This window comes from Corvus hawaiiensis, chromosome 2 (genome assembly GCF_020740725.1).
Source record: "Corvus hawaiiensis isolate bCorHaw1 chromosome 2, bCorHaw1.pri.cur, whole genome shotgun sequence".
NCBI lineage: Eukaryota > Metazoa > Chordata > Aves > Passeriformes > Corvidae > Corvus > Corvus hawaiiensis.
In genome coordinates, this window is record NC_063214.1 from 47,185,466 (window position 1) to 47,208,174 (window position 22,709).

The 22,709-nt window shown below is 42.6% G+C and overlaps 1 protein-coding gene across 1 annotated transcript; it reads left to right on the top strand.

Annotated features, from left to right (window-relative positions):
- Positions 1–5,874: 5,874 nt before the first annotated feature.
- C2H11orf87 (chromosome 2 C11orf87 homolog) lies at positions 5,875–12,297 on the top strand. Its single transcript, XM_048294749.1, has 2 exons — positions 5,875–5,964; positions 6,338–12,297. Exon 2 carries the CDS (start codon positions 6,486–6,488, stop codon positions 6,960–6,962), a length of 477 nt encoding a protein of 158 aa, XP_048150706.1. The 5' UTR covers positions 5,875–5,964; positions 6,338–6,485; the 3' UTR covers positions 6,963–12,297.
- The last annotated feature ends 10,412 nt before the right edge of the window (positions 12,298–22,709 follow it).

Consider the following 22,709-nt stretch of genomic DNA (forward strand, 5'->3'; position numbering starts at 1 on the left):
TTTGACTACAGGGCACAGCACCTCAAAGAATAAGACCTTCATATTTCTGGTCCTAGTTTAGAAAATATGGGCATAAAGAAATTTTTTGCTTATGAAGTTTTGGGATGTTACTCTAACTAAAAATTAATATTCTCACCCCCTACCCCAAACAACAGCCTCAGAAGAAAAGAAGTTGAAGTGCTACAAAGCTAGTAAAAATTAGTTTTACTTTTAAATAAAATTTCCAAAAATAATTCAATTTTCTTTAAGAGAAGTGGTTAAAATCCTGGCTACAAGCAGGGTGACAGACAAATTGAAAGAACAAGGCTGTCCACAAAGACTTTCAGCTATGCAACAATGCAAGAAAAATGCATTTCCAGCAGCTGATAACAGGATTTCTTTTACTATTGCAATAATGGAAAAAGTGGGGATAAAACAAGGTCCTTTGGATGCTCAGGGTCCAGGAGATAACAGCAGAGCAGAATAATAATGAGTGCTTCTAACTTCCTTCATCACACAGTAGTTTATTAAAAAAAAAAAAAAATTATAAAAGGCCCTGGGCAAAATTTGAGCTATGTACTTTGCTGATGAACAGCACAGTGAGCTGGAGTTGACTGAGCATGGATTTTTTCTAGCAGAGCTAGAGGTAAATGGCTTTGTCATCCATTACACTTTCTCAGCTTTCTTAGATTTCCTCCCTGGAACAAAGCCAGGACATTACGGGGAGTAGGAGGGTTGTTATGTGCATGGAATGAACAAGAAAATCTCCTGTCTCAGGCTGAGACATGTGCTGCCTGGAGCTGAAAGACCTAAATTCAAGTCCCTTCTCTACCAGCCTCCTGCCTGCAGACAGCAGCTGCTAGACTGTTATCCTAAGTGTCCCTTTCATAGTGCTGCTGTTCTACTTTGTGTAAATATACAGATGGATCACATGAGCACACATGAGGACTGCTCTGTCTTTGGCCCATGGGATGACCTATGGAAAGTGTGATTGTTTCTTTCTCTCCCTTGGAGGTTTCCCCCTTATCCCCCACTGGTGGGATGGAAGAATGCCCTGGGCCACACAAAAGCAATGCAGTCTTGAGGCTGCGCGAGCCCACCATCCTACAGGGCTGGATCTGACCCTGTCACAGAGTTTGACTGAACAAGTGCTTTATTCCATATTAAAAGCTGGAGTGACTGTTGTGCAGAATTAGCTCTGAAATGCACTCAGACTGTGTTAGGGGAGGCATGTGAGGGTCTGTTAACATGAAATCAGATTTAAATTGTGCATCATTATGCTTAAACCTCACTCCAGTCTAACTAAGCAGTAAAAATTTCTTTTTTCTCTCTTGGTGATACCCACTGGTACAGTTAGCTGATGTTTCCCCAACCACCAGCCATGTTCTTTATTTAAAAATATAATCAAAGTCTGCTCCTCCAAATTCCCTGAAAACTCTGTAAACTATTAAGAACATAAAAAAGATTAAATGTGGAAGGTCATTTCTCTGATCCTGCCTTTCTAAAATGTATTGGCTAATAAATAAATAGCATTTTTAGTGTATAGTTACAGTTAAAACACTGTCCTTCTTTCCTCCCTTTGCAATAATTTTACCCAGATCCACTTTGCATTAGTAGATGTGTGCATATGCAGCTTTAGAATTTTGATGTTATAATTAAGATCTGTGTACTTGGTCACGCAAACTGAAGGTTGTCTATTTATTTCTTCATAGTCTGGACCTATGTTCTCCTCCTACTACCGTTTAACACCCTGTTGAATTCAGCAAAAGCCTAGTAACCTTCCTCAGTCAGCATCATAGGCATGCTTTTTATTTCTTTTTTAAATTCTCACCATCCCATGTGGGAGGTTTCTTCTTTACCAGAACAAGAAAAGAATATTTTTCAAAAGTAAGATTGGAAAATGAATATGTAAAATTGTCCTTAAGCTTCATAAAGAATCATCTCATGAAAATGAAATACTTGTGAGTCCATATCACCCAGACTACCTTCTTCTAGAAGGTGTGGGGGAAAGAAAGAAAAATAATATCTGCTTCTGAGCTGGGTACCTTGGGAAGCAGAATTGTCAGCCATGGTAAAAGTATTCCAGCTCAGAATCTCTGAAGGACACTTGTAGTATCTTTGCAGGATCTTTGCTGACCTACCAGTGCATGTGAAACAAAACTTTATTTTATTTTGGTTGTAAAATCCATTCTGTCTACAGTAATAGGTTTTCAAACCATGTTTAAATCACTTGGTTTCACCAATTGTAGTGGGAGTATGTAAAGTCCTAAAAGACTTCTACACAGATGGCCTTAATCCCATGTGGAGATAGCAGATAAATACCAGGGTTATTGGCATTCATGCAGCGCTTGGGCTGGCTGGCAAATGATGACATCAATCTTAGTGAAAAAGGGATCATGCATTATTCTATATGCAATCAAGTGCTAAATTTAAGCACTGGTGGGACAATAAATTTTTTTTCAAGAAGGGTCATTAGTAGGCAAGGGCCTGAACTATCAAACCTTTACTTACATGAACAGCCTTTGTTCACAGAGGTTATCTCATTAGGGAACTGCCTTAGCGAAAAAGGGGTCTTGTAATACAGGGATTGAAGAATTCGTATCTGAAAGAACAATTTTTCTAATTATAGACTAAAAAAAATCCATATACGAAAGTCCATTTTTGGGATTTGGATGTATGCTGTCTGCTTCTTAACAATGTGAATCCAGAGAAAACTGGGAGTTATCAAGGTTCTAATGAGTACAAACCTTGTTGTAAAATTCAAAAACTATCCCCTTAATATAAGGTCCTCTGTCACACAGTGACCAATCCTGCTTCAGCAAGAAACCTAATCCCCATAAATGTCATACTATTTATATAGTATGGTTGAATTCACTATAACTAATGACCAATTTATTCTTGAAAGAGGGCACTCTTGAAGATGTCCTGTCCTTTATTTTCATGCCAGACAAAGGATGGGTTTTTCATGACCACATTATCTGTTTTTTTATTTTTATAATCAAATATAATTATAACAGTTAATCAGAGCAAAGGAATAATGCACAATAACAACACAGTTTTTTTCTCTCCTGATTTCTCAAACTCCCTGTATTCCGATCATGGGTATTTGAATCCATTTGGTTGGCTGGCAGACAGTATGAACCAGAATGCCAAGGTATGTGTAATCACAGCAGAGTTATTTCCCTTTTAGTTCATAATGCTTCTCTTCTGACTCTCTCCTTAAACATTGTAAAATTAGTTGCCAGAAAGAGCAAGAACAACCTCTGCTTTTCATTTATTTTAGCTAAAGCAGAAACATTGCAAAATTGTACATGAACACACAGAGAAGGGGCTGTGACAGTAGGGAAGGAGTTAAACATTTGCTGAGGTCTCTACCATTATCCACTCCCTGAACCCATTTTTCATTCTCTATGATTTAGGAAAAACCTTATACTTGGAATAATTATCATACCAACACACAAGACACATTTTCACTATTTTCTAATCCTAAAAGCAAGGTATAATGTAAGTAACTGATGGCGAAAGACAACAGGTAAGATTAATACACAAAGGATTTAAAATTTATTTAAGGTAATTTAATTTTAAGTAGCTTTGTGTTGCCTCTCCCAACAAGTAAAACATGAAGACATAGTCATATATCCTAGTGCAATAAGGAAGTAGTCCTAGCTATGCACTTTTGCAATAAAGATATCTTGAGTCAGTAAACTCTTTGGTTTTGAACTTTATTCAATCCCCAACTTGGTTATTTCTGCCATAAACAGGGCTAACATACTAAGGTATCTTCATACCTATACAATATCTCTTAACACTGTTTTCTTATGGTGTTGTTTGGGTTTTTGAAATAAATTATTTCTAATCATCTGGTAACTTCTGAACAGCAGTCTCAGATCAACTGCTGCAGCTTCACAAACTCACACATGCTTTTGGGATTAAATAGTATCCTTTCCCCACTTTCAGTTTAGGCTAAAGGATTCAGTGGAGCCTGTTCAGGGAGAACAGCTGGTTTATACCTTGGTTGTTTCTGTGCGGGATCACAAGCATTCTCCGGTGGCACAGGCCATGATGAGTGGTCCCCATGCCCATCACCCTGTTTTGCAGCCCCCCATTCAGCTGCTGCTTTGTAGAGAATAGTGGGAGGAAAGAGGGAATGGCCTGAGGATTGATGTGCTGTTTCAGCCTGTGGTGGTTGTTTTCCCCTCTAAGGCAGCAAGTATAGAGCACTGATTAATGCAGACCTCAGATGTGCACGGTGGAGGAAGGTATGGAGGAAAAAAAGTGCAGGCAGAATGCCAGTGAGGCTAAGGAGATGTGTGTGTGAGAGAGAGAGGGGTTGGAATCATACAGAATCCTATAATAATCCTATGGTTGGAAGGGACTTTTAACAGTCTCCTAGTCCAACCTCACTCCATGGGGAGGTGTGTTTCAGGCAATGACACTGGGTATGCACCTGAGGGAGCTGAGTGAGAGGAGCAGTGGGCAAATAAGTGGGCAAGGGCTTGTCTCTCAGTACTGGACTGAACTTCTTTCCTCTCTGTATAGCACCCCTCCAGCATCAGGCTCTATTGTTCTGGGGAGGAGAAGGAGTAATGGGAACCCCTATTCCTCTGGTTTTAGAGGAAGCATTAAGTTGGAGTCCCTTTGCAAATGACTGGGACTATCCCAACCATCTAGAATGTAGTTCGTTCCCTTTGGCGTAAATCTTTCTCCAGAACAATCACAGATTTAATAGTGTCTGGCCAAATTTCATAAGCTGTGGTGCATGTGTTCATCAGAGACAAAGACAGTACAGAAGAAATCTGCCTTGAAACAACAAAGTGCTTAAATGCTCAGCTTGCCAGCTCCTGTCCACCTCTGTGAAAGGTTCTTGGCTATCAGGGTCAGTAGATCTAACAGATCTTTGTTCTTGACTGAAGATTTTTCCAACTCACGTCACAGCTCGTCCTGTACAGATTTTCCTCCAGGCTTTTTAGCCACTAGAAAGGATGGATACTTTCTAATTTTCCTTAAAGTACTGTTACTTACATCAGAGCTTTATAGCAACTCTCTTTCCAGCACATGGGGTTAGTCTAGAGCACACAACATGGGACCGATGGAACCTCCTGGCCATCAGATCTTGTCCCATGTAGGCAGACACTACCACATCAGTTTGCTCCATTTGGAAATGTGAAGAGCACTTTCCTAATGGTAATTTTTTATTTTTGCCCTGTTAGCTTTTCTGAAAGTACTTGTCAAAAACCCGATTTTCTTATGTTTAGAAATCATCTGATTTTTAGCTTAAGTGTATTAACGGGCAGCTCATTCCTGTTTGTTCTTGAAGAAAACGCCTGCGATGCACTTAGCCTTGGTAAGGCAAGTTTTCACACATATTCCCACCAAGGGTCCCTGGCATTGCTTCGCTCCCACAGATTCACACCAGCCTCCCCGGGCAAGGACGGGTACGCTGGCTGGGCGGAGGGACGGGGTTTCGGTACCGGCGGGAGCTCGGCACCCGGGTGTGGTACGGTGCGAACGTGGCTTGCGGGTGGGTGCCCACGACAGCCGCGGGGTGAAGGCGCCGGGGCTGGCTCGGTGCGGGCGCTCTGGCCACGGCGCGTCTGCGTGGCTGGGGCCACGAGCGGAGGGGCTGGCTGCAGTCGGTGGGTACGGCGGTACGGCCGGGCGTTTTGGGGAAGGGGCTACGGGCCGCTCTCAAGGAGCGTGGGGGCGGAGGTGGGCAGGAGGGGTGGAGGTCGGATCGCGGGGGACCCGCGTGCGGCAGGGGCCCGGCGGCTGCGGCGGGCCGGAGCGCCGGTGGTCGCGGGCGGTGCCGCTGCCGTGGGGCCGTGCGGGGCGCGGCCGGCGGGCCGGGCCCCTGACGTCAGCGGCCGGGGCGGCTGCAGCTGCGGGCGGCGCTCCCCGAAGCGGCGGCGGCTCCGCTCCTGCGCTCACTCCGCGCTGCCGCAGCCCCCAGCGCCCGCGGCGGCCGGGCGCTCCCTCGCCGCGCAGGTAAGGGGGCTCCGGGGCGGGCAGCGGCACCGGCGCGGCGGGGCAGGACCCGCCTGGCTCCGGCAGCCTGGAGCCGCCGCGGTGCGGGGCTCTGGCACCCGGCCGCCGCTCCCTCGCTTCCTTTCCCGCGGCAACTAGTTGGGGGAGCGGCCGGGCAGTGCTGCCCGGGGTGCCGAGGAATTTGCGAAGTCGGAGCGGCGGCGCGGTGCCCCGTCCCGGCACCCCTCCGCCTTCCCCCGGCAGGGAGCCGGGGCTGCTCGGAGCGGGGCCGTGGCGGGGCTCAGGGCGGAGGCTGCCGCAGCCGGGTTTGGGGCGGGGGGAGCTGCGCAGGGTGGGTGCCTCGGGGCGCTGATGTGTCCGGCTCCCTTTGCAGGCTGCTCGGCTACTTCAGAGCCAGCGGGAGGCTGAGCCGGCAGCATCCCGGGCATTTCCAGCAAGCGCCCGCCAGCAGCCCGACACCGACTGAAATTTAGACGTCTTCAGAGAGGGGAGGAAGATCCTCATCTTCCGTAGCCTCCTCAATGAGTGCCAAGCTCTCCAAAGAGTTGAGGCTGTCCCTGCCGCCTTGTCTTCTGAACAGGACATCTGCCACCTTAAATACCAGCAGCACCTGCATCACGCAAGTGGGTCAGCTCTTTCAGTCCTTCTCATCCACCCTGGTTTTAATTGTTCTGGTCACCCTCATCTTCTGCCTGATCCTCCTCTCCCTCACCACCTTCCACATCCACAAGAGGAAGATGAAGAAGCGGAAAATGCAAAAGGCTCAGGAGGAGTATGAACGAGACCACTGTGCCCGCAGCAGCAGTAGCAGCAGCCAGCACCCTGGGACAGTGGTGCAGGGAGAGGCACCCCAAGGAAGAGACAGCCGACTGGGAAGACCTCCCCAGGACTCAGAAATCCAGCGCTCCTCTCCCTCGGCAGCCCCCAGCTCTCAGCAAGCACAGGCTTGTTTGGACACAGCTGGCACGGGGCTCCTGCAGACGGTGATTTTGTCATGATGGTTTGGGGGAGACCTCGCGAAGGCACTGATTGATGTTTGTAAATATCTGAGTGATTATTCTAGTCCCTGAAGAAGAAGAAAACATTGCTAATTCAAATGAATGAACAAGCCCCTGATCCAAGCGCATGACAGATCACATTGCGTTTCTCATTGACTGTGTGAGGAAAGAATGCATCTTTTTACTCGAGAAGGAGCTGCACACAGCTACTAAATATCAAGTCATCCACTTGCAGGAGAGGGTCAGGGGTAGGGGGTCTCTTTTCCCTGGACATTATTACCCCAAGGATGGGGATGTTCCCGCTCTTGGGATTCCCACTGCACCCTGTGTCACTGTTACATGGTGTGGGTTGGGGTGTGGGTGAGTGGTGTGGGGAGAAAGGCAGGTCTGGTGGGTGCCTTGGGACCCTTCTGTCGTCTCGGAGCAGACTGGCGGTACACTGTGGTCTCTCCTTTTGTGCTGGGATCTATATCCCTGTCCCACCTCTCTCACTCCTTTCCAGGACTGGATATTGCTTTGTGTAGAAATGGCCATCCCTAGTTGGGCTTAATTGCAAGCACCCCATGGCCTTGTGCCCCCAGCGGCAGCACTGAGTGACCCACTATCTGGGGTATGGAGTCAGCTGTCTGCATAGAGTGGTGCCTGCGGTCTCCTCTCCCATCAGCTCCCTTCATCTTGAAAAGCCCCCCTTCCCCATGCCATGAACCGTGAAACCCAAACCCAGTACTGTTCTGTGTGGGAGAGGTAATGTGCAGTAACTTGCCTGTCCTCTCCCAGAGGAGGTTGTCTTTGTACCTCCTGTTGGTCCTGAAACCATCCAGTTCTGTGCCAGGCACCCTGCACTGAATGCCTGCGTTTACAGCTTTGTCTCCCATCAAGGAATCCTGCAGCAGTACAGATCTTGGTTCTACTTTTTTAGGCTGATATGTATTTTCAACCTTCCTAATCTTGTAGACAATTAGGGACAGACAGCACTTCATTTTCTCCTGTTTCCTCTCTTTGGAAACAAACAGTACAGTTGTGCAAAGCATCCAGTCCTAAACCCTGGCAGATATTTATTTTTGAAGTGGCTGCTTAGAAGTGGTGTAGTTTATCCCTAGCAAGTACCGAGTTTTGTTGTCTCTGGATGGCGAGTGTGAGTGGCTGGTACTGTGTGTGCTGGAGGACGCAGTGTCATTTACAGAAAATGCGTCTTTGCTTAGTGATTAAATCAATGACCATTACTTGAAGGTGCCTTAACAGCGTGCCGTATCCAAACTTTGAAACATCTAGTGTGGTATCGTAGCAGAGGCAGCCCTCTACTGTGCATACTTACATCTAAAAATTACAGCAAAGAAAAAGTGATCCCGAGGGATTTCTTCTTTTTTTTTTTTTCTTTCTTTCTTTCTTTCTTTCTTTCTTTCTTTCTTTCTGTTCCATCGTTTAAAGTGATTTGAGGATATAGTAATAGCCCACAGTTTTTAATGTTCTGCATCCTTTGTATTTCTTCTCTGACATGCTCTGTCTCCCAGGTTGGCTGACTAGAAAAATCCCAGACACATAGACCAGGAGGTCTGGGTCCGTAATCTCTGAGTGAATGTCATTAACCAATTTAAAACTGGGAAAGAGAGTGGCAGAAGTCCTCCATAGCCCTCTAATACCTCCAAAATACAGAGATTTCAGGGCAGTATTTCTGTTACCCAGTTTTATCGCTTCCTGATCTTTCCTGGTCTGATGGAAAATTGCTGTTAAGTTTGGATCCGTGCCTCTAGCGTTTTAGGCAGGAGCTGTACCAGGGAGGGAGCCCAAGGAGCCGCTCCAGCCGCTGAGGTTAGTGTGGCGAGCTGCCGGGCGTGCGACTGAGCGGGGAGTGTTTGCACATCGCCGTTCGACGGGAGCCGTGGCTGGCTCTTGCTGCTGGCCGGTGTGATCGGATGGTAATGGGTACTTCGTTGTTGCTGGGCAAGGAAATTGGCTTTGTTTTGTTTCCCCTAATAAAGGATGCATGAACTTTTGTGTTTAACCTCCTTATGCAACTGCGGCACAGTATTGCACCACAGGGAATAGGTTTAGGACAATGAGGAGGGTTCAGTGAGCAGTAATTGAGCTTCCTGACCGTTGATCTCCGCTAAATAGAGAGGTATTACTTTCCCCTTTATTTTGTGCCTTTAAACCAACCCCCCCCCCCCCCCCCACCCCAAACCAACAGTGTGTAATTTCGAGTTTTATAAAAGCAATAAGATGTTCCAAATCACTCCAGTGCATTTCTGGTTGATGATTCCACTTCTTTAGTGTCTGAAGTCAGATACTCTTCCTTCTGCCTTATGCACTCAAGGCATGCAATAATTCCCCAGAAGTGCACTGCTTGTCACATCTCATTGCAGTTATAAAATTGCCCTATTTTTGAAGAAAAAAAGAAGGATGGAGAGAGATATATATCTTTATATATATAGTATGGATATACAGGTATATGTATTATTTATATAAATAACTTGTGCCACTGAAAGTAGTTGCAAAAGTGTGACTAGAGTTAAAATGTTATTATGTAAAACTCTATCCTCTGTTAATTAGCTTTGATTTAATATTTTAATATCTCTGTATTTATGTAAATCTGTGTAAATTATATGGTCTATTAGTAAAATTTCATACTGACTTTAATTTTCGCGGAACTGTGAGCTTCTTGTGGTGTCATTTAAGGTTTTTTATTTCTAAAGTTAAATTAGACAAGATATGAGGAGTTGTAAATTCCTATTATCACACAGAATTACTGCAGTAAGGTTCATGCATATTCCCAGTACACAGCCCTATCTTGAGGTATTGCAAGCTTATGAGGTTTAGTTGAATGGTCTCAGGAGATCTAGCTGATACAAGCAGGACACGTAGGTTTTCATTTTCATGAAACAATAAGCAATCTAGGGAATAGATGTGGATTTTTAAAACACAGTTTATGCTTGGAGGTTCTGTCAAACCAATTGCTTCAAAACCCTACAGCTACAGCTAAACTTCTGCACTTAGCATTCAGTATTAATAAGGCTGATGCTTCTTTCCCCTCCCCCCCTACTTAAAATAGAAAAGAGTAGAAAATTGTTCATATTTCTAAAGCATACATTTTCAGCTAAATGTGAAACTGCCCAAAGGGTTTTGAATATACATATTTTATGCAAGTGTAATATCTATGTATCTGTATTCATATATTTAAATATTTTTGTGTAACCTTTTCTACGATATTTGATAGAGATGCTGGGTAAATGCTTGTACCATTCTTGAACATGAGGAAGGATTTTTACCCTCTCAATGCGGACATTCTTTTTCCTGTGAATTTGCACTGGTTTCGACAAGTGACAATGATGACTGGGCAGCTGACTGCTGGCTGATAGAAGCACAGACTCTGTTTGCTCTGTTAAGGAGCACATCCTCTGGCTGGATTTTCCTGCTTCTGAATTGGAACTGGTTGGCTGCTAGCATCGTGCTTGTGTAAGAATAAGAAGTGCTGTGGTGCTCAGTAGTTCCTGTCTGGACCAGCCGTCATTCCGTGGAAGAAGCACGACAGCAGTGACTCCTTTTGTAGAGCCTAGTGAGAACAGAGCTGATGGGCAATGTGATGGCCATGCTGGGACTGGCCTGGACAATCAGTGGCGCCTCGTCCTGCACTGCTGTCCTCAGAGCCTGCTGCTGCCCTGGGGATTCTTCCAGCTCCTGCTGGCATCAACAGGAGTGGCTTGCACTGACTGCCAAGGGACTGAGATCCCATCTGTAGTTCGCACGGAGGGTGACAGCTCTCCACATCACCACCGCTGACCCTGTTCTACACCTGTCCTAGCAGTCTCCACGGGGACAGAAACCACTGCCTCCCACGAGGGCTAGGGTGCTTCAGCCTGGTGGCACTGGGAAACCTGCACTGCTACTATTAGCTCTGCTTCTATGGACTGAGGCACTTAGGTTTCTACATGGATCATGGACAGGGAATGTCATTTCATTCAAGTATATCATTCCGGCATTTTTTTCTGTGGGGGTTTGTCTACTGCAAATGTAATTTCAGATGAAATTTGCTGGGCTCTCCATCCAGACATGTTTTAACTTTTGATATATCTCTCTCAGATGTGTATCTGTAAATTTATAGATATATATCTCAAAAGAAATGCTGGACAAAAAGCAAAGAACAGAGACTTCACATTATTGACAAAACTGTCCTATGACAAGAAAATGCGCTTTTTTTTTTCATTTATTTAAAATTAATTTTAGAAGCTGCATCTTTAATGTAAATAGCAAGTTACTCTGTGATTATTGTTTTCCATAGCATTTCTGAGTAATCGCTATCTTGTTTCTGGAAAGCCGTGTCCAGTGTTATGAAGCAACTGTGCTTTTTTTCTTCTGTTGTTATGAATATGAGTGCAACTTTTATGTAGGGGGAAAAAACAGGATTGGACTCTTTAGATAGGACTGAGTTAATTTAAATCCCATTATAGGACTTGGTTGCTTTTTTTCCTTTCTTGTGGTTATTCTCTCTGCGCATTTGTGTTTTTTCTATGGGTACTTGAAACCCTATGTTTTAGTAAGTATGCAAGATATGAAGGGAAACACGACAAATGATGTAGGAAACATTATTTTTCCTCTTTTGTGTAAATAGCGAAATTTATAATGACTTAGATACCATTTCATTACATTTCTCATCTCTATAGAATTTGGCATGACACATATACAAACCTCTAATAGCGCTTTCATTTATGTTAAAAGTTAGAACTACTTTTATCCAGGACTGACTTTGTCATCTCTTTCAGGTATCCAATATTTTTTCCCCTAAGCCAAGTTTTCCATCTGATTGCTAAATAAATTTCTAGTAGAGCAGAGCCTGCTCTGTTTTTAGTCTTTTACATGTAGGTCTCTGGTCTGAATCCAGCCAAACTCATTAGTGTAGAAAATGTGTTATGAACTTGCAAGAACTAGATGGTGTATGAGCTGTGAGGAGAGAGGTGACTGGCAAGCAAACAGGTGAAATGCCTGGCAATGGCAATAGTTGGCTTTCTTGTTTGGAGTTGTGGAAGAGAAGCTTCCCCTTCCACTGGATGGACCTGGGTGAAGGGTGACCCATTCCAGCCACAGTGGAGACAAGTATTGATGTCCTTGCTGATAGTGTTGCTCTAAAATGTCATTTTCTATATGACACTAGGTCTTATTTCTGTAAATTATATGTAATGTATTTCTTATTCAAGTCAAAGAGGTTTTCATTGCTTTATCAATACTATATGTTCTCTGTGGATAATTAGAAGAATTAATTTTCCAACCCTTTTAACCCCCAATACCTCTACAAGCATCAATTTTGTATGAGTTAGGAAATAAATAAATATTTGGATCAGAACCCTGTCAGTAAAAATTGCATTTATTTATATAATCCGGTGTTCCAGTTGGCTTTTCTTTGTTGTTTCCTTCCTTGAAATGGAGCAATATAATCTGTTCATTATTCTACTTTTCTAAGGGGACAAAGGCTTTAAAGCAAATACTGTAAAATACAGCTAGACAAACAGGAAAACTTTTCACATTGTACAACAGAATGAAATTATGTAGGCTTTTTTTTTTTTGTTTCACAGCTATTCTTTGTCCTCTGTTTTTCATACCACCTCCAATCAAGCAAAATTTTTACCTAAAATCCTTTGAAAGAACTTACATAATACAAATTGCTTTGCTTTTAGGGTTTTACCTTTCTTTATTACACAGTCAGTGACAAAGTACAGGTCAAAACTTTTCAAACAGTATCCTAGGGGATTATGAGTGCTGTAAACAAGGGGCAAGTGTGGTAGGTTATAAGGTGAAAATATTTGCTCAGTAATACAGTAAAAGCAGGAAGGGCTGTGGGGTGAATTTAGGATTCTAAAGGAGTGCCTTTATTTTGTTCCTGGCTCTGTCACTCACATATTGCGAGGCTCTTGACTTCCAAGCTATTTATATAATAATGTAACTTATCTATTAAACAGACTTGGAACCTGCAAATATACAGCCCTGAAATGAATAAATGAAGCATCATCTACATAAAAAAAATACTGATAGCATAATACAAATTAAAAGAGTCTTTATGCTGTAATCACCTGGCTTGGATTGTTCAAGTGCTTACACTTGGCAGCGAGATCCAAGTGGCACACTGCACAGCTGGGAGATGGATGGCTGGGCAAGATGCTTGAACAGTCACAACGAGAGGCTCAATTTAATTTTTAATTTGAAGTGGAATATGTATTATGGAGTAGAGCCAAGAAAACTAATGTTTATTTTACCATTTCATCACACATAGCACTTCTTTTCTCAGTGCAGAAAACAGCCCTGTATGGTTTTAAGCAGAGTGCTGACTAATGTAATAAGGATATGGGAAAAGACAATTCTCGGGAGTAAACCCATCACGAATGAAATTCATGGCACATCCTCCCTGAATACAATGGGGCCTTGACTATGCACAAGAGAATACCAGATCTCACTCTCTCCTGGCTGTCTATCCCTTTCCAGTGTCATCAGACTCCTGATTTCTGCACTCAGTATTTCTAGGTCACATGGATTTCTCTTCTCTTTTGACTCAGCATCCATACAGTGAAGGATCACATGGGATTACCAACATGTGACATGCTTTTGCTCACTTTTCTTTAGCTTTTGTTGCATCCTGCTATCTGACTTTCCACTAGAGAGGCTGTCTGTCTGCTCTTCCCACTAGGGATAGGCTATGTTGGCCAGGCTCGTCTCTTCCTCCGAATGGGTAATCTCAGCCCATCTCTGACATTAGGAAATTCCTCAGTGTAAGTGATCAGTTGGTTTGATTTCTGCAAAGATTCTGTAGGACTTTGCTGTCATCTTGGTCCAGCTTGTCACACATTTATCCACAGCCCAACCACTCTGCAGCAAGACAGAAGTTCTTGAGAAAGTGCTGGACTTCAAAATAGCCTGAGAAATACCAGCATGATTCCCAACATGGTCCCCTGGCATTGGAACAGCATCACATTTCCTGATTAAGCTGCCAACCCAAGACCACCGGTCGAAACTCCTGAGAAATCATCATCCTTTCATATCAGGAACACTACTGTAAGGAAAAGCATCAGTTACTATAGAAAGGAGACTAAATAAGAGAGAGGCTATGATTATAATATAAGTATTAATATGCAAATATATGTAAAACCTGTGAGACAGACAAGATCAACTGAATGTCTAGCCACTCAGTCCACATTTTCTTCTTTTAAATCAGATTATCACAATCCATCCTATTACTTGTGGTCTTCAATGCTTTTAGACACATCCTTTTACTTTGCTGCTCAGTCAGTGAGCCTGTACTTGTTTATGAGCTCCAGTTAAACTGTTTAAAGTCTGTTTGTTTTCATTATAGAAATAGAGTCTCTATTAAATCATCCTTTTAACAGGCCTCAGCAATAGCATAGGGGAGCCTTCACTTCCAGCACACCTTTTAGAGCTTGTTCAATCTGGTTAACATGATGTGTAAAGGAGGACAACAGTCCAGATGATTATATGGGGTCACTGCAAGTATCTGTAAACAATGATTGCATTTAAACAGAAAGCAAGAAACCTATTAAATCTTGAGATGGCCATGACTTTTTACATGTCTACAATGAAGCAAGTTCAAAACATCTCTGCTCATTGCTTGAGTTATTTTGGATTTATGTACTGCTAGAACTGAGCTGACTATGAGCCATTACCTATCTGACAGAGCTTCTCTGAAGTCAGTTCGTCCTGAGATAAAGAAATGAGGATGAACCTGGTGTAGGAGTGGGAAAGGTGGGTGATATGTGACAGGTGGGTGTTAGTAGGACTGTTTGCGTAGCACTGTAGCCATACTGCAGGTCTAAGGGCAGATTCCTTAGCCCCATATACTTGCAAGTGAGAAAACGTAACAGCATTACATAGCTCTTGGTATCAGATCTGGATGTAATGCCTTTTGCAAGTGAAAACTTCTTACAGCTTCCAGAGAAACTCTTGAGGCTATGCTCCAATTAGACGTCTTTTGTTTCCTTTCAAAAAATTTCTTCTAATGCTCTGGAAAACAGAAACTCAAAATATGTCAAAATAAAGTAAGCAACGGGATGCTGTAATCCATGTGAGAAAGGTGTGCTTCTGAAAGACACCAGGCTGACAAATCTTTATGTGTTCATAGTCTGGGGACTTCAACACCAGAGAACCGTGTTTCTTTTCTGCTGATGTGCACCAGTTGTTGCAGTGGGGAGCCAGGAGGAGGAATTCAGATTTCCTCAGGCTGATGGAGTTGGTGAACTTGAAATGACATGAGCTGTCAACAAGAAAATGAAGAGAAAGCTCACTTCCCATCATGGAAGGCATGGGAAAAAACAAGTTTCAAAACCAAAGATTTTGCCGGTTTAGAACTAGTGATTTGTTAAGGAATATCTCCAGGATTTACTTCACAGTACCTTGGCTCAAGTAACATCTCAGCACGAGGAGGTTTCCATTTGCCTCCCTGTCTTCTGCCCTCTTCTACCACTCTTCCAGACCACTTTACCTTCACTGACTTATTTTACTGTGAAGCAAATCTTGGTACACCTGCTCGGATGTGTGGCAAATGAGCTACTGAATCACAAGGGAGCAACAACCCCTGGGTGTGCTGTGGAGGAGGCATCCAACAGCAAAGGAAAGGGTGCAGGGGCACTAAACCCTTCAGAACAGTTGTGTGAGGAAGGGCTTATGAGACCATGTGCTTTGATCCCTGTTCTGGACATCTAGGATTAAAATATTGATAGCCTTCTGTGGCTGTGGCACTCCAGCTGGCTCCTGGGCTCTGGCACACCCCGCTGCCACAATGCCCACAACTTTCTTCATACCCTGTGGTATAAAGCTGCATTAGCTTGCCTCCTTCTTCTACCCTTTGAATGAGATCCTTCATGTTTCCCCAAATACCCCCTTGCTCATCGGTGTGACCAGCTCCATACAAGGTCTACAGCTCCCACCCCTGACCTGCCTGGCTTGCACGTGGGATGAATGGAGCTGCATGGGTGAGGGCGATTTGACCGGTGCAAACAAAGCCCCAGTTATCCCTGCCTTCCTCTCCTTGATCCCCAGCGCAGCCACCCACCTATTTTGTAAGGAGCCAACAACGTTCAGCTCCCTGCTCTTCCTTCAAACATAGTTGAAATTAGCCAATGGACCCAAAAACTGCTGGGGGAGGACAACTAACAGGCGGCTGGGCAGGGAATATGCCTGCACAATAAAGCAGGCGTTAGTGAAAGAAGTTGTTTTTCCCATCTCATGAATTGTAAGTAAATTTCAAGACTTTTTTGGTGCCTGACTCAGAGTTTTGAAATGTTTGGATTTGGCAGTGCTGCTCAACAATATCTTTGAAGCCCATCTGTGCTGTTTATACGCTTTTTCTTCAACCCCACAGGCATTGTCTGTTTCCTTTGGTTTTCCAGACTGTAATCTTTGGAAGCAATAAATTAAGGGTTTGTTTGATAATTGTGATGTTTGTGTGAAAGTTGTTCAGAATGAGAATCATAGATTTCTAAGACTAAAATGGGATCTGGAGGCATATAGCTACCAAATTATCTACAGTCTGTCATAAACAGGATTTTAATCCAGTAATTCACGTCTCCTGCCTGGCAGGTCCAGTGGCCCAGAAGTATTCATTTTTTAAGAGTTGTAGCCGATTTCCAGCTTGCAAGTGCTGGTGAATCCAATTTGTGCTTTCATAAGTTTTTTCAGTAATTAAAAAAGTAGCTGAAAAATTCAATCTTTGTCCCTTCAAGGCAATATTTTTATAATATACAGAATACAGTTAGCATATGCAGTAGCTATTAGGACACTGTTAAAAACAGACATCTGGCAAGCAAGGTAAGCTGTCTGTGAAAATACAGTTCCTGTTACCTACAATAACCCAAATAATGCCTCAGTTATAAATTCACAGCACTGGGAATGCAAAAAAACCCGTGTCCTGGGGGAAAAAATATGAGGAAGTGTTACATATGCAACCATGTACCTACTCAGAAGGTGTCAGCTGAAATGAGATGTTTGTAGTCACTATGGAATTTTGCCTCACAAGAAATCCCCCACTCTATTTTTATAAATTCACCCTTCCCTCCCTTCCCCGTTTCCTCCTTACTCCAATACCTCTAACAAAAGAAAAAAAAAAAAGTCTTTTGCTGAGCCTCCAAATATTTCTCTGCTCAAATGTCCGCATCGGAGAGTTTCTTAGTGAGATGCATACAAAGACAGAGGCCAAATACAGTCCCCAGTTTTTTGTGCTTATATAAAGATATAGATATATATAGATACAGATATATGTGTATGTATGTTCATGATCCACATACAAATTCTCTCATACAGATTTTGGTCTGATGACTCCTCTTAAAGCCCAACATATAATTTTCAAGTTAATGAAGTTTTCATAAAAGTTTGGGGCTATTTGTTCTTTTCTAACTGCTTCATTTGTGTTAGTTTAAAAAAAGAATCATCAGTTATTGAAACTTGTGGATATTTGTAAGAGTATGAGCAAGTGGCACCAAAACAATTATCTTTCAGCCGAATCTCAGAAGAAATCCTCATTTTGATTTGCCCTAAGAGAAAGAGAATAGCATTCATGCTTATCAATGAGTATTTCCCAGGATATGCAGATAGTAACAAGGCAAGTTGGCTTTTTTTTCAGTTGATAAATAATTCACAAAACAGCCACAGTATAGTGCAGAGAATATGCCTTCTAGTGAGAACTTAAAAAACTCAATCTGTTCTGCTTACCCAAGAAAAACCCAAAAGGTGATTTGTGCACAATCCTACTTGGGAAGGATGTTTTTCATGGGAACTAATTGGTCAGAATTGAATAGAATATCCCGATGTGACAGTGCAGAAGCTGATGCTGTGTAATATGGATAGTAGAGATAATTGAGCTATGGCAGATTCTTATCATTCAAACTGCTTAAATCCACATGTTGTTCTGAAATGTCATTATTTTTAAAGAAGTTATAAGGTAGATGCAAAGATTTTTTGGTTAATGACATTCCTCAGATGAATTTCTAGAGGAGATTGGACAACATGATTTTATCACTTTCCTTTAGGCTTCAATCTATTGATCTGCAAAATAAATTTTTCACCATAAAATATATTTTTCTGTAAAGGACAATATTTATTTTGCAGAAAAATGGCACAGAAACTGACAATTGAAAGAAAGCCATTTCCACACTTTTGTTACAAGGCTAGCATTTCCCAGAGGTGAGGCTTTCTCTTTACTTTCTCGTAGCACACCTTCACTACTGCATGACACATTTGACTGATAGAGGACTTGCAATACACTTGACAAGAGCTGTTAGCTGCATATTGGTACAGGCTGCCTCAAACAGTACTTCAGTCTCCTCACCTGCATACTTCGTTTCAAGAGATGCGCTGAAAGGTTAAGAAGTGTACCAAGAAGGCAATTTCAGGAAAGAGAGTATCACTAGATTAACTCAGGGTTTTCAACTATAATTAAGATTGGTGATAAGATAAAAATATTGTGAGATTCATAAACATTTCTATAGATCAAAGACCGAAGTTTACAAATTACTGGATAGGAACAAGATAGCAGTATTCTAAAAAGTCCTCCAGTGGCACTCTCTGTGTGCTCTTGGAAATCGCCCAGAGCAGCAGGATGTATATGTATACAGCTGAAGTTTTAATGCAATTGTCCCCATGATTGTCTGAGCCCAAGGAATCTGCATTCTTCATTTACATGTTTGTTGTGCAGAGAGAAAAAGATATTACCCAACATCATACTGGAAGAAAATGGCCACCTGTCCTAGAAAAATGACTTGTTAGTATGTTTAGATACATGGGAATGAAATTCAGTAGTCTGAAGAAAGGCATTAAGTACTCTTGTGATGTTTGCTCCACCATGGATGGATACAGAAATTGCTTCCTAACTGCTGAGTGGTGCAGGTCAGACTCAGCTAAAGCACTTGCATGCTGGAGGAAAGGAAGAAGTTACTAAAAGAGTCAAAGCCTTTGTGCAGTGGGGGTGTAGTGATAAGTAGAAAGGAAGCTGTGAAATGAACAATAAAAGCAAAAATGGTGGGGAAACTTCTTCCAGGCTTTGCTTTTCCTGATGAACTCTCTGAGCCACTGACAGTCTCATGGCTATGGGAAGAAAGAAGGAGCAGCAAACTCTGGGTACTTGGGAAACATAAGGCATCATCTTGATCCTTAAAGCTTGTCCAGGGTTAAGCAGCAACTAGGTGTGGGAATTTGGGTATGCCTTTGGGACCATTGCCTGCTTTAGCCACATAAATCCTTTGTTGGATGTAGCCCAACTAATGCACTAGGGGACAGGACTCAAAAGTTGCAGCGTCCAGATCTTTTCCTGGAACTAGCTTTATATATCTCCACAGCATTTGATCTAGTAAAAACCCTCTCCACCCCCACCCAATTCTGTATTACAGTTGATACACTTATTAAAAGAGCAGTTGTATCCTTGCATAACCTCATATCCTATCCCAGATTCCATTGCAAAACAGATATATTTACTCCCCATGGTTCTGTCGTGCTCTGCCTTCCTTTTAGATTCAAATCTGTAACACATTTATGAAGATGTGGTCTGCTATCTGCACAATTTAAACTATCAGCTCCATGGGGTAGTGACTATGTTCACATGTACCAGGCCCAAAAATGGTGCTGTATAAACACAGAGGATATGCCTCTAATTAATAAAAGCTCTTTTCAGTTCTAAGGGTGACTGAAATATGGGAAAGGGTATTCATAGAATAACTTGGTTTGGAAGGGACGTCTAACCTTAATGTAAACCCTTCTTCACCAACTTGGCAAGCCTATGACCAAAGATGCTCTTCCCCTTCTCCAACAGATGGACCCCACCAGCCCCCAGGACCAGGTTTCTCAAAGTGAATCCCATGTTCTAAGTAGGTGAGCCCCTGACTATTGTAATACTCACCATTCACTCTGAGAGCTGTCTTCTATGTAAAGCAAAGTGAGAAGATCATTCTAAGTGTATGAAATTGGTTGTGACATTAATTCGGTCCCAGATGTGTTGAATTGTTCTAATATGCTAGGCTGAGAAGCTGAAGCCACTGAAAATGAATGTGGTGGGTTGTTAACGTGCTTGATTATAAGAGAATTAGAACACTTGTTGAAATAGTGTCAGCTGTGTTTAATTTCCAGTGGATTTCTTGAGCATGAAACTCATGTGTGATGATGTAGTGCTGTTAGCCTCATGGAAGAGGTTGTATTGTCCTGGATTTTGCTTTTCCAGCAGCGCTGTATTTCCACTACAATATTACCACTATATGTGATATTTATTGCTAACTCGAAACATCAAAACACTTGCAAATGTCATCATCCATGGGACACTGATGTGCTCTTTTAAAGGTTCCTTTCTATAATGAGAGCGACCTCAATTTTGTCACTGCTCACAAGTGACACAGCTTACAGTCTGGATACCTGCTGCAGAGTTTCCAGCAGTGGCAAAACTATTCTGTACTTGGATGTAGAAACGGATGGTGTGTTGTTCTCCAAGACACAGAGTAATGGTGACATTGGTCTGTAGATCACTAATAAAAGTAAAAAACACTGCATATTTTAGTGTGAACTGAATGCAGGTGATACATGCACAGCTCAAGAGACTGAAGTTCCTGGTCAGTTCACTTGGCTGCTGCAGATTTTAGCTGGAAAGCAGGTGCCAGCACATCTGGTATAGTACCAGGAGATTCATTTGTGTGGTTGAAAAAAAAGTACAGATATTCTGCTTAAGACCAGTTTGGGCTTCCAGATTTCTGATTTGTCTCTGAGATTCACCTCCCAGCAAGTCCTCTGCACCCACTGTTGCCCTGGTCTTGAATCAGCTGCAGAGGTTGAGTCCTCCACTGAGTCCTTGAGCTCTGGCACTGCTGTATTTGGCCTCTTGTTTTAGCATTGGTCATCTGGCAGAATGGTGACATGCATGAGAATGGGTGCTGTAAAAGCTGTTGGGCTGGATGAGATTTCCCAAGCTATCTAGTTGCAGTTACTAAGTAGAGTTTAAAGCTAGGTAAAATCAAGTATTTAATCCAATCAGAAATCCTTAGGGACCTGATGATTGTTTGTGCTGGGGACTCACAAGCATGGGCTTCTCCTCAGATGTTGGAAGAGATTCATCAACCTTGGACAGTGGAGAAGAATCCTCAGGTGCTGGACAACTGAGTTTAAATTCTCTGCCAATCTATTGTAATATTAACCTACCAGCCAGAAAAATAACTATAATGCCTAATGCAATGCTGGGATGGGGTTTTACCAGCTTTTTTTGACTGAGGGTTCCTTATCTTGCATGGATTAATTTCATATTTTCTGACCTGGAATGGAAATTCAAGCAGAGTATTTTATTGTTGGCATGAGTCCTGCTCTCTTTTCAGTGCAACTTTTTCTGAGATCATGGATTATGTTAGATAGGTAGAACGTAGGGGGCTTTATTTACCTGTGCTGAGGTGATGCATTGAGTGCCCCTTACAAAATGTCTGTTGGTAACCTTAGGTGGAGATGTTAGTTATTAGTACAGCTCCCATAAAGCAGGTTTGAAGTAAAAAATGTGGGACACTCCCAAGTTTGTGAGACGCTGCTGGAGATATTCTTCTGATTTCGTGGTTCTTCAGACATCTCAGGGATCTGAAACTGATGTGTTTGTGATACATTACTGCTGTATCAATCTATGTTAGAATTTCTAAAGCTTATCTGCACTCTATAAGAACCACCAGCTTTCTTCTTTAATGAATATTTATCTTTTAAAAAATCTTTTTGTCTCTCTTTAATGCATTTGACATTGATCATAGCTATAAACAGGATTTATGTCCAAGGAGAACTGGTCTCCTGTGGCATTGTTTAGGCGTACCGTGTCCTGCACTCATGAATAGAATGATTAACAGATTGGGGTCAGAGAGGAACTTTTTTCTAGGTGAGACCATCACATTGTCAGAGTTCCTTGTCCTTGTTCTATTCAGCCCAGCTGTTAAAGCCTGACTAGCAGTTTAATTTAGCCACTAGCAAGTCTTTTTTCCCCTCATTATTCTATGTCACTGGTGACATACTTGCTCTTCTGTGTAACTGCAGCTTAAGGCTGACAATGTGATAGAGAGTACTCTGGGAGCCATGCCATGGAGAGGAATTTGCTACATGCTTTTGACCAGGATAATTACTGTGTGATTATATGGGGTTGAAGAGATGGGACCCGATGTGTCAAGGCCATATTTTTTTTACCCTGATCATGTTTCCTTTGTTCCTTGCTACTTCATTTGGTCATCCACAGCAATTAGTGATTGAAGCAATGATAAGAAAAATTATATAATTACAGTTTCAGAGAACACCTTGCTCTTTTCATAGGTGAAACTTCAATTTCATTCCTTGACTTGCATATGCATTGTATGCTGGAGTCCTTGGGCAAGCTTTATCCATGTGGCATCCGTGCCACCATGAAATCGTGTGCTTGAAAGAAGAGGGAGAGGGGTGAAGGTAGTCACAGTAGAGATGGGGATCGGAAGAAATGGAGGTAGGATGAGCAAATGGCCAACAAGCTTGTTCTAGCAAAGACATTGTAATTCAAAACAGAAACTGATGCAATAATAATAGTTTCTTACGTAATGCTAAATACTACTATTTTACTCTAATTTTGATGACAATTTTTCTGTTTCACTCAGCACTGTGCTGAAAGCTTCTTACAAACAAGCTTTTAAGTGCATCATGTAAAATTCGAGCATGTCAGAATAATCTGCTCATTTCGGAGGATCCACTGTACAGAGGCTTCTTCTTCCTAACTGCCCATGCAGTGCTTTGGAT

Excerpts from the sequence above, each read along its gene's own strand:
- C2H11orf87 (XM_048294749.1), top strand. The coding sequence starts at position 6,486 with ATGAGTGCCAAGCTCTCCAAAGAGTTGAGGCTGTCCCTGCCGCCTTGT.